Source organism: Crinia signifera, chromosome 1 (assembly GCF_055691185.1).
Source record: "Crinia signifera chromosome 1, ASM5569118v1, whole genome shotgun sequence".
Taxonomy (NCBI): Eukaryota; Metazoa; Chordata; class Amphibia; order Anura; family Myobatrachidae; genus Crinia; species Crinia signifera.
In genome coordinates, this window is record NC_139217.1 from 113,850,087 (window position 1) to 113,863,312 (window position 13,226).

A 13,226-nucleotide genomic window follows, 5' to 3' on the forward strand; every position below is an offset into this window, starting at 1 on the left:
TTTTAGAAACGATCATATACAGTATATATACTGTATGGGGATGCGGTCAATTTCCCGGCGTTCAAAATCCCTACGCCGGAATCCCGAAACTTTCTCCCTCTGTGGGTGTTCACTACACCCATAGAGGGAGAATAAATGAGCATGCCGAGCGTAGTGAGGCACCGGGCCCCCGCTGCGTGGCGAGCTCTGCGAGCCTGCAAGGGGTGGCGATCCACGTCACCCCTCTTGTTGGGATTTTGGCTGTCGGGATTTTGAACGCCGGGATTCCGACCACCGGAATTCCATACTGAATCCACTGTATGTCTAGTGTCATTTTGTGCGTCTCTGAAACACTGCCATTTGGTGCCACTGATTGAAACCTCATCTCTCTCTCTCGCTCCCACACATGCACAAACACAGATGCAATCACAAGGTAGCACAGCGTGACACCAGCTATCCCTTATTGTGCCTAACTCTGTGCCCTGCCACTTAAACCTAACACACTACCCCTGCCCTGCAGCCTAACAGTAGCCCCTTCTAGTGCTTATGACCTAACCACCACCTCCATCCATTGCTGTCTGCTACCGATCCCTGCAAACTTACCGATCCGGATACGGTCTGTCTATATTTCGGCATTGGAATCTTGATCTATGTTCTGGCATCATTTTTTTGATAGCATTTCGGATGCCAGTATCTGTATACTGAACGCTGATTCCTGACCGCTGGGGTGCTGACTTCTTCCCCTGAAAACACCTGGAGTGGAAATTCAGCCTTACAGTGAATGTGTTTAACCATATAGGTGTATATCTCATCTTAATTTGGGGATCTATTGGAAGGAAGTTGCAGCTACAATTTGTGCGTATTATACATAATGCACTTTGTAAGTTCCTTTTGTTGGCTCCACTAGTAGCCTCCTTATGTAACGTTATAATTGGCTAGAACAGTTTGTGTTGCTGCATTGTACTGTACTTTTTGTACTGTACATTGATGGCAACGTTTGCAGAAGTTTAATTACATAGTAATGCTGATACAGTAGCATCGCCTTTCCAATTTTTCAATAAGATTTGGCACTTTTCTTCATAGCAATTAAATCGCATGAATTATGTGCCTGCTAAACCAGTTTGCATTCAGTTTTTATTTTGTTCTATGAGATTGTTCGGTGTTTTAGTGGATGTTTTATTTTGTAACAGAATGTATCCAATGTATTATACTGATAATAGATAGGTGCGTCTCATCCTGGATTTAAACATAAACTGAAGACCCTCTAGGGCAGTGGTTTTCAACCTCGGTCCTCGGGACTCCCCAACAGTTCACGTTTTCGAGGTCTCCACGCAGATTCACAAGTGAAGTAATTAGCCCCCACCTGATGGATCTTTAAAATGTGTCAGTTAATGAGTGCACCTGTGCACTTGCAAGGTCACCTGGAAAATGTGAACTTTTGGGGTGTCCTAAGGACTGAGATTGAGAACCACTGCTCTAGGTCATATATATATAAGTTTATTTATTGCTTGACGTGATTTTTTTTTTTTTGTAACCTACATGAATGCTGTCTTCTATATTATTTAGAGAAATAAGAGCACACAACAGATTGTGATAAGTATAGTGTTTCCTAGGTACTTGTAAAGCTTCAGACATTCTTACCTATAGAGAGACAAATATAATCCAGTATGTAATTTACACATCCAATCTATATCCTCTTGTAGTTCTAGTTTCTACAAAGTCTGAAGAAATGAGGGAATTGCTGTAGTGGTGTTTGATAGACCACCCTAAGGCACTGTAGCCTGTGTACCAGTGGTTCCCAAACTGTGTGCCCGTAGCACTCAGGGGGCCATGAGACACTTGCAGGGGTAAAACTCCTAAACCACTAACCTGAGGCACTTGCAGGGATTCCTCAGGTTGGTGGTTTAGAAGTAATTAACATTCAAATTGGTCAGTATAATTGGAAAAACTAGTGCTTGTGACTTCCCATCATAAAACATGTAGACAATCAGAAGTGAATCCTGTCCTCCTCTGCATAACAGAACCTAAGCATGACATATAAACACAATTTACTTAATTTAATATTTGTTTTTAAAGTTCTCAGTAGAACCACTGCCAACCCCCACTCCCCTTTATGACTGAAAAACTGCATATGCAGGAAATGTTGGAGAACAAGGTGTGGGACTATACGGATGTGTTCCGTGAGTAGGACATGTGTTTTTAGGCTTGCATGTGAAAGTTTTTGACATAAAATGAAACAAATATATACGTATACCCCTGTTTATGTACTCCTAAATTAGAGTATTTATTTTGTACACAAAATATATTTCTATAATTTTTTCAGTGTTGCAGAATAAGGCATATAGCAGCCATCTGACACATTTGAAGAACCCCAAATACATTTTATGACCAAAAATAGACTTCTATACTGATGTTCTAAATTTATTTTGTGGTTTTTTTTTGAGGTGTAGCCAGATTTCCCCATTTTCACCTATACTTAACGCCTGTAACAAGTAAGAACTATCACACAAGTTCATGATTAACATGTGTGCATATTGTTAAGCAGAATTATTGTGCTTTTAGGTGTGTTAAGTCAGTGTGTTGTCATGGCTAATTAAATTCCCCCTAAGGGGGGTATTCAATCCCCACCGCTATTCCTGATGGGAGAAATAGCAGTGGGCCCCTATTCAATGCTGTCTTGTCTGACAGCATTGAAGAGGCAGATTGACAGAACGGGTCTCGACAATCCACATCCATTTTATGCAGACACGCCCCCCTTTAGCCAATCACGAAGCGGGACATTGAATCCCGCCTAGCGATATGCTGTTGAGCAAAAGGAAAACAGGACAGGGTCACAGCTGTCAGGACGGGATCGACAGTCGAGACCCGGGATTGACTACCCCCCTAGTGTTATAGATGAAGCCTACACATAAACAAAATACTACAGAATGTGGTCAAATTAAAAGTGAATTATGTATGTGAATATTCTTGTGTAGGATGGATTGCTTAGGATTGCGTAACAAACACAAAAGCACTAAGCATTTTAAGAGAGAGATGTTCAAAATATCTGTTAAACACCGGGGACGAAGTCGAGGAATATGAATCACTTTAGTTATTGCCGGCAAATGATCTGAAGTCAATTAATTGAAGTTTTGATAAACATTGCGTCAAAAAAATAATTCACTGTGAGCAACGCTGGCACTTTTAGCAGATATTTTGCACATCTCTCACAGCAATGTTGGCACTCAAAGGGTTGATGAGTTAAAACCTCTACATGAAATAACTTGTAGGGGGAGCTCTCTGCTGGATTTTCAGAGAAAGCCAAGAGAGGTGGTTCAACAGCCTTTAGGCAGTGTATAGCCAGAGCTGGTCATTGGCTGGAGCAAACATCATTTTTGCATCTTCTTTTTTTTTTTTTTTATTCTTTTTTATTCAAACATTTTTCTTTCAAATGCAGAACAAAAAGTTATACAAATAACATATAACAAGAGAAAATCAAGAAATGAGCATTCAAGTATTGCATATTTAAATATGTTCCCATGTAATATGGAAACCACACTCTGTCGCTAGATGAATAAAGACATGTATTGCAATCTTTTGTTTAGATATTTCGTAGTCTTCTTTCATTTATCCATTGTATCAATAAGTAGATTGATAATAGTATGGAATCTGATTACTGACCCTTGACGGGAAAACATTAGAAGAAATCATCAACTTATGATAATGCTCACGAGAATACACACTGTATAATAAAGACAAAGACTTAGACATCTACACACACCTAACTTGACATCAGACTAAGACAAGTGGGGAGAACAAGGGAAAAGAGGGAGGGAAAAAGGGGGGGGGGGGTGGTAGCTCTTACTATTCTTGCTTTACAATCCGCATTAGATAACATAATATTAAGACAGCTGTTTTATACCATATGATGTTCGGCCATTATCAAAGTCTTGATCATTCATTGTGGTACCGTCCACAGTTTTGAGGGGGAATCCGTATCACTCTCTAAATCAAATAGGGTTGTTTTTTTTTTTTGTTTTTTTTTTTTGTTTTTTTTTTATATATTATGTATATGTTTACATTCCATTATTATATACAGCCATCACCAAGACTCTTTACTCATCCCATTTCAAACATCGACATAACATGCGTTCTGTTGTCCACTTCCATGGAGTTGATGTATGTTGACCATTTTTTCAAAAAATTAACATAGCCATTGGGTGAATCCAGTTTCGCATATCTTTTTTCAAAATATAGGATTTGCGTGAGTTTCAATTTAAGGGACTCCAAACGTGGGGCCACCTTTTTGGTCCAACAGATTAATATACATTTTTTTGCAGTTGCCAAAATGACAATTAGCAATGACAATTTATATTTATCTAGTTTAGCAATTGACCAATTTTTAAATGAAAGGCCAATCAGAGCCAGGGGGTCCATAGTAAACTTAACTTGAAAAGTTTCAAATAAAAAATTTAACACCTTCCACCAAAATTTTCTAACTTTACCGCAGGACCACATACAATGCTCAAAGTTGGCATTACCTGCTCCACACTTTTGACGGTTTTAAGTTAGGGGCCTTTACTGACTTAAGAAAATGGCGTACTTGTAAGTAGAAAAAAAAATGTGAGCGAGGAAGACTATATTCCTGTGATAAATATGAAAAAGTGTATAATTGTCTGCCGGGGTCAAAAACTTTAGATAAATCTAAACCCCTAATTTTCCATATATTTCCCACATTACTTGTTATAGAAGGCACAAAAGAGGGGTTCCCCCACAAAGGCAAGAATCGTGAAGTATATGGGTTTCTAGAGCACCTCTTATTTGTTGTCATCCACATGGCGTAAGTATCTTGAAAAAGAATATTAGTTTCAATATGCTGTGGAATCACCGAGGGCTTTGATTGAATTAATGCACCTGGGGCAAAGGGACAGAAGACAGCAGAATCCAAGTCCGGGTCAGTATATGTGGCTTTGTTGAGCAGCCAATCGGACACATAACGAAAAAAAATGGCCATTGAGTAGACTTTTAGATTGGGAAGTCCAAAACCTCCCTCTTCTTTGGGGGATTGCATCTTCACCTTAGCAATTCTGGGACGCTTTCCCTGCCATACAAATTTTAAAAATATAGATTCAAGACGATTAATATCTCCTAGTGACAATTTAATAGGTAGCATTTGCATAGGGTATAAAATTTTGGGGAAAACAACTGATTTGACAACTGCCAGTCTGCCAATAAGGGAAATCGGCAATTCACGCCAAGCAATTAGCTTCGTCTCAATAGCATTAATAACTTGTGAAAAGTTTAATTTATATAGTTTAGATAAGTCTGCACTTATTTGAATACCCAAATACTTAAAATGAGATTCTGTGAAAGTAAAAGGAATATTCAACCCCTGAAGAGAAGACTGAACACAGCCCCCCAACAGCATTATCTCTGATTTAGTCAGATTAATTTTGTAGCCCGAGGTCTCCCCAAACGAGCCGATCAAGTGTAGCAAAGCCGGTATGGATTGGGAAGGTTTTGAAAGAAAGATCAAGGTGTCATCTGCGAATAATGCCACTTTTAATTCTTCAGAATTTATCTTAATACCATGTATAAGGGGGGATAGTCTGATCGCTATCGCCATTGGCTCTATCGCAATGGCAAAAAGCAACGGCGATAGCGGGCAACCCTGTCGTATGCCGCGTCCCAGTTGGAAATACTGTGATAGTAGACCATTACAAAAAATTGCAGATTTGGGGGCCGTATAAATCGTTTCAATTATAGATATAAATTTGGTTGGGAAGCCCATATGTGCCATGGTGGCAAACAAATGTGGCCATAAGACCAAATCAAAGGCCTTTTCTGCATCAACCGTTAAAACCATTTGCGGCGTCCCAGCACGGTTCACCCGACTATTCGCATGCTGAATAGCAGCTAGAACACGTCTAACATTCGTATTAGAATTTCGGCCAGCTATGAACCCCGTCTGATCTTTGTGTATCACCGAAGGGATAACCAGTTTCAATCTCTCTGCTAAAACTTTCGTGAAAATTTTATAATCCGCATTTAGCAGAGAGATTGGGCGGTATGATCCTGCTAAACTTAAATCTCTGCCTGCTTTAGGTAGTACTTTAATTATCGCGTCAGAGAAATATAATGGTAAAACCCCCTGGGTCCACAAATGGTTAAAACAGTCTGTTAGTGGTTTTACAATGAACGGTTCCATTATTTTATAAAACTCATTGGCGTAGCCATCGGGCCCGGGGGCCTTAGCCAATTTTAGTTTCCTAATAACCAATGAGACCTCCTCTGTGCTAATTGGCGCTTCCAATATAGATCCAGCTTCTTCGGGGACTTTTGGATAAGGAAGTGAATCCCAGAATTCTCTGTGTGTGTTGTTGGGCGATGCTCCCTGTGCTACCCCGACCGGCTCGCCCGAGGAACCCAACGGGGCTGAGTACAAATGACTATAAAAAGTTTTTAGAACCTCCGCCGTTTGCTCATCTGTTGTGGACATTGCACCGTCCTCCCCTACCAACGGCCAAACTGTTGTTTTCTGCCTAGATCCCTGAAGCAGATTGGTTAACATTGAGCCCACCTTGTTTCCATACCTATAAAATTTAGATTGTACATTAAAAAGATACCTATCTCCATGAATCTTCAGATAGTCTTCAAAATGGGATTTAGCCATCTGGTATTTCTGTCTATTTTCCCCATTGGGGAGTGTCTTGAACTCCTGAAAAGTGTCCGTCAGTTTGCCCTGTAGCTCTAAATATTTAGATTTCTGCTGTCTTCTAATCCCCGCCACATAGGCTATCAACTCTCCTCTCAGCACCACTTTAGCTGATTGCCATAATATATCAGGATTAGGGGGAGTAATCCCCTCAATATTATTTTCAGATTCAAACCTACGCCATGCGGTCTTCAACTTCTCTCTCAGACCCTCATTCTGTGCCATATGTGAAGGGAATCTCCAATTCTGATTGGTGCGTCTAAATTTAGGGGGTTCCAAACTAATTAAAACCAATCCATGGTCTGATAGGACCGGTGTGAGAATTTTTGCCAGTTTTACATATGGAAAAAGGGGTTCCGCTACAAATATAAAGTCTATTCTGGACCAGGTTTTATGAGTAAGCGACATACACGAAAATTCCCTCTCAGTTTGATGCAGTGAGCGCCATGTATCTACTACCTTCAAAGATTTAACAAAATATGGTATACCAATTTTTGGAAGATTTATCAACTTTTTAGGTAGAGGCGTCCTATCCAAAAGTGGAGAAGCTAACTGATTGAAGTCTCCACATATGATCAAAGTGGTTAGGTCTATTGTGTGAAGAATAGCTAATAGGCCCATAAAAAATTCTTTGTTATATTGGGTGGGGGCATATATATTACATATATGAAATATATTTCCTTCCAGTTCTATTTTGTTTATTATAGAACGCCCATCTTTGTCTGGAATAGACGTTTCTACTTGCACCCCTAAAGTTCGCTTTGCTAATGTAACTACTCCTCTAGATTTTGAATTATAATATGCTGACCCCAAAACCACCCAGTTCAACATTTGAAGTTTTTTTACTTCATCCGCTAACAAATGCGTCTCCTGTAGGCATATTATATCAACACCTTGTTTATTCAAATAAGTCAGTAACTTGCGTCTTTTTGCTGGTGTATGGATGCCTCGGATATTCAGCGATCCAATATTAACTGACATTAGGCCCCAATACAGAGTATATCACTGTCTTGCAAGCAAGAGGTAAGAGGGGAAGACACAATAGGGAAAACTTACAACATGAAAAGACACGGACAAATACATCTACACATCTAAACATCCTAAATATACTAAATGCAGCCAACCTTTGACCTCAACCTCAACTAGGACTTCTGTCTCACTTCTATGATGCAATCTACCAGTTACACCAAAAAAGTATAAAGGAGTAAAACAAGATTGTGTGTATATATATATATATATATATATATATATATATATATATCTCCTTTTCCTCCTCAAAGGGGAAGTAAAATGATATATATAATACTAGTATGTATGAAAAATAAAAAATAGAAAAAAAGAAATAACGGCTAGGCCTAGCCGCCTCCCAGCCCTGGGTTACAATTTACTTAAGATTTACATCAAAACCTCTGACGACATATTCTCTAATTTAACACCGCTCTAAATAGCCTAACTCACACCAACCATCTAGTGTAGGTATAACTCAGATGAAACTAGTATTTAACTATTAAATACCCTAAGGTGAACCCAAATTAACAGTCCAACTTAGTCCTCATTGATCCTTTCAATAGTAACTGTTCACCCTGGTTTCTTTGTAGGTGGGTCCGAGATATCCTCTTGACGATCAATTAAACGATGTTTCACAAGAAATAGTTTAGCAGAATCTGTGTCGGTGAAATCTTGATGGCCAGTATCAGTCGTGATCCTAAGTTTTGCTGGGAAGAGCATGTAGAAGCGACAATTAGACTTTATCATGGCTGAACATAGCGGAGTAAATGCTCTCCTGGCTTTGGTCACATCACTGGTAAAGTCCTGAAAGATCCTGATGACATGACCCTTCCAATTCACAGGATTTATTTTCCTGGAGGCTGCCCATATTGTTTGTTTATGCACATAGTTTAGGATCCTTAAAATTACCACTCTTGGTCTCGCAGGTAATGGCATGCTGATTGCTCCCATTCTGTGAATCCTTTCCACTATCACTTCGGCTGTAATTGCCTCGAGTTGGAGCAACTTTAGTATAGTAGAACGAAAGAAAGCTTCTAACTGTGGGCCTTTGACACTTTCAGGAATGACAGTAATACGGATATTATTCCGTCTTGTTCTGTTTTCTAACGACTCCAATCTTTCCACCATCTGCTTATTCTCTGATGTGAGTGTCTTAACAGAATTCTTTAGCCCCTGAATATCATCCATATTCACCCCTATCTGCTCCTCCGCTTCAGTCAGCGTGGCAGACAAGCGGTTAATCTGTTCTGATATATCTGAGACGGCTTGTTGTAACAGCTGGGCCATGGACGCCTGTATAACAGAGACTAACTCCCCTTGGCTAAATGCATTGGCCCCCGTTATGCCCGCAATATCTGGGGTACCTGGATGTTTAATTGAAGTCTCCGTTATAGGCTTTTTCGATGCAGGAGTCCCCTGGGCGTTGTCTCCAGCCGCCGCCATGTTCTGCTCAACGCGACGTTTATCCTGGCGTTGTGGCTGTGGAGCGGGGATCTGCTTCCCTGGGTTCTGCGGCTCTAGAAAGCGATCCATGGTTGCCTCCGGTCCCCGGGGAGAACGGGAGCGAGTTCTGGGCTTGGTCGTCAGGGTTGAATCGAGTCTGGGCTTGGTTGACGGCGGAGCGCTGAGAAGATGCTGCTCACTCCTCCATGCCGCAACCGGAAGTCCCATTTTTGCATCTTCTTACCTGGAAATACATCTGGGTCGTAATGTGAATAGGACACACCAGGACAGTGCTGATTCCGTTGATGTGCAACATTTGTATATCTGTGTACAACTGAGTTTCTATACATATATAGGATAGCGGATAGTAATGTTTTCGCAATTCACTCAGATTTACATGGGCAGGGTTTCACTCAGTGGGGCCAGATGATGTATTATGCATGGCCTAGATAAGTGGAAGGAAATAACGCTCCAGCCAATCAGCTGTGTGGTGGCTGCTTGGTCTTCTGTGCAGATGAGCGATCAAGTCTGCATTAGGCCCTCTGACTCTCATAGTATGTAAATAGTGGCCAGATAACAGGAGTAGGGATGATTGCATCCTCTTGAGTATCTGCAAATATAAGTGTATCGGTGATGTGATTATAAAGGGAAGTGTAATAGATAAATGGCTGCACTGTTACACTGGTATTACTTTGTCAGGTAATAGTAATGTTAAACAGCTTTCAAAAAAGAGCTTTTATCAGTCCCTGTCAATGTTTCCACTACTCCTAATAGGTTGTGTGCCCTGCTGCGTTTTTAATGACTTTCCCAAGTTTCCATAGTAATGCCAGGGCTGTATATCATCATTTCTGTTGTACCTGGAGCATTTCTGCTCCTCTTTAATCATGTGGAATAGCCGGCAGCCCACCCCTTGTTGTTATTCTCATGCCGTGTGTCACAGAACTGATGACATCAGTGTGTCTGATCTTTGCTCTGACTGTCCATGACACCGCTACTTTGTGTTCTATTTTCAGTACAAATGCTGGTGGGTTCCAAAAATAGCAACCAATTGTGCCGCTTTGTTTTTTTTCCCCTGTTTCCATAATTTAAAAACTTGGCTTGGCAGCATGCTTTCTGTAGGGTTTTTTCATTTTTATTTTTTCCTGTTAACGTGTCTCTCGCTGTCCTCCTACTTAATCAAACAAGTGTATAAGCTGTAAATTGTGGAAGAGCAGAACAGTGTGAATAACAGTTTTACTGAACAATACTGTGCATACTAAATAGTATTAAACCATATAATTCCATGAAAACCTAAATGAGCAATGATTCTGTTTACTTGTTGGTGGCAGTCATCCTGAGGACGGGGTTCTGTCCCCGAAAGTCCAATACAATTGTAATTATCTCCTATCATCCGTGTCAGTGTGCTTTCTTCATTGGACACACACACACACACATATAAAGAACAGGGGTTCAGCGCCAAGCTATAAAGCACAGTAAGATGCGGGATAGGTACAGGTATTTATTATGAAATAGTATACAATAAACACTCCCCTAGGTATGGGGCGTCTGCTCAGGTCAAATTGGGCGGCAGTGTACCGTCTCAATACTAGGAAGTAATTGGAAAAAAAAGGGGTTTTGACCTTGGCGACCTGTGTTTAAGTTTTAAGATAAATAAAACACTAGGTGTATATATAAAAAATACAAAGATTTATTAAGAGAGTTAGGAGACTGTGCATACAAATACAGTATATACGTACATCAAGAAAATGGGGAAATGCATATGTTACTTTAAAAGTATAATAAAAAAGAGAAATTATTTAAAAGTACAATAAAAAAAAGTGTGTGTGTGTGTACATTATTTTGTGCAAAAATGAATGATAAGATCGCTTTGCTTTTTGATAGAAAGTGAGGTGGATTCAGAAGCTGCCCAACATGTTTCGTCACAACTGACTTCCTCAGGGGATTGGGACAAACTGGTACGGGCTCCTAGTTAACAGGAAGGCAGGCTCACCTCACTTCCTGCTGGTTGATTAATCAATTAGACCTTATATGAGACTAGACAAGGATTCTGGCACATTTGTGTGTAAATATACAATACAACAGGTGTACTGTGATGAAAATAGTACTTAGTGTGTATAAGACATATTGGGGATTGTCCACATAATATTGTGTTTCTATAATTAGTATCGGCGTTGTGGTGTGGTACGTCACTTCCACCTAACATCCGCCTCCAGGGTCATGCTTCTGCGCCGTACATCATACGGGAGGCTCTGTCCGTGTCACTGGATGGTAGTATATATACAGTGGGAGCCACTGTCATCTATCTCTATAATAGGATTAAATGAGTAATTGGATTACTCTGCTAATCCCCTACTCTATTGTTCTATGTATTGTATTGCAGCTGAGAACAATAGGATAGCCGTGGTGAGCCATGGCCTAAGGAAGATAGATGAGATGGGCTCCTAGTGTGTGTGTGTGTGTGTGTGTGTGTGTATATATATATATATATATATATATATATATATATATATATATATATGTATATATATATATCTCACACAATAGTGTGGTGCCCTCTGAGGTGCTCCTGCTTTGGAACCCAATACAGCTCACGGCAGCACAATAATCTACACTGAGGCACTGTCAATAGTCGACGTTTCAAAGCTTTTATTTATGTATATCCAGATGAAGAAGCATACATAAATAAAACTTTGAAACTAAAGCGAAGGCTACAATGCTGGAATCTTGCTACTTCCCACTAATTTTACCCCAAGAAGGCCTTGGACTTTTTGGGCTAAATTCACTAAAGCTTCTAAAAAGGAAAAGAGATGATGTTGCCCATAGCAACCAATTAGATTGGTTGCTATGTTTAATATTCTAGGATGCAATAAAGCAGTGGTTCTCAAACCCGGTCCTCAAGACCCCCTACCCAGTTCACATTTTCCAGGTCACCCGACAGGTGCACTCATTACTGATTGACACATTTTAAAAGATCCACATGTGAAGCTAATTATTTCACTTGATTCTGTGAGGAGACCTGCAACACATGCACTGTTTGGGGTCCCAAGGACCGACTTTGAGAACCTGTGCAATAGAGAAATGATATACCAACTCTTATTGGTTGCTATGGGCAAGAAACTTTAGTAAATGTACCCCATAGTACGTGTATCTTATATCTCTGGCATACATAGTGTTTCGCATCCGCACGTTACGTTTAGGACAAATATTTTCTGCATAATATTCATTGTGTTAATTGATTTATGATTTAGAGATGTTCCTTTTAGCCTGAACTTTGCATATTGTATTTTAGGAGGAGTTTGGATACAATGCAGATACTCAGAAGCTTCTTGCCAAGAATGGAGAAACTCTTCTTGGAGCGATCAACTTTTTCATCTCTAGCGTAAACACACTTGTGAATAAGACAATTGAGGATACACTAGTTACTGTGAAGCAGTATGAGACAGCCAGGTAATAAATTCTCAATGTGTTATTTGGGGGGGATTTCTACATTCTAAAAATTATCCATTTTCCCATCTAATGAGATATTAATACCCATTTCACACCAAACATTAAAATTTAAACCTGGAAAATTTTCTGAATAACACTGTATATTTTCGGTGTGAAAGGGTGAACCTGGGTCTTAAATCCCGGTTTGCCGACCCTACTTTTTATCAGGGTCAGTGACCCGGGATTTAAGACCCGGCTTCACCTTTGACATTAAAGAAATGTTATTGTGTTTTTCATCAAATTACCGCGTTGAAATTTTTAACCCGGTAATTTGCTGTTTAGTGTAAAAATGGTTCAGGCTGCACCCAGCAAAATGACCCGGCACTCAAAATGCTGGGTCGCAGGTCTGAAAGAGGTATTACAGGTTAGTAGTTTTCTCAAAAGAGCTGGTCAGAATGTTTTATTATTTTCTAAATATTTTTATTTTCTTCTTTTTTTTATGTGTAACTAATGGTGCCCATACACAACGCAATGTAGGGTGCATGCGCGCTCCCGTGTACATCCCATCACACAGCACATTTTTTAAACTAGATTGCCTCGCACCGTGTATGGGCACCTTAACTGTTCAAAGTCCTAATGTCACAAATGTAGCCGTACCTATTGTTGTAAAGGTGTG

General features: G+C 40.0%; 1 protein-coding gene across 4 annotated transcripts in view; it reads left to right on the plus strand.

Annotated features, from left to right (window-relative positions):
* The window catches only part of ARFIP1 (ARF interacting protein 1), a 146,966-nt gene that overhangs the window by 93,477 nt on the left and 40,263 nt on the right, over positions 1–13,226 (plus strand). For all 4 annotated transcript variants that reach the window (XM_083171750.1, XM_083171743.1, XM_083171757.1 and 1 more), the window contains one exon: positions 12,414–12,571. In XM_083171750.1, the coding sequence (XP_083027876.1) occupies positions 12,414–12,571 (158 nt within the window). The remainder of the gene's footprint in view (positions 1–12,413; positions 12,572–13,226) is intronic.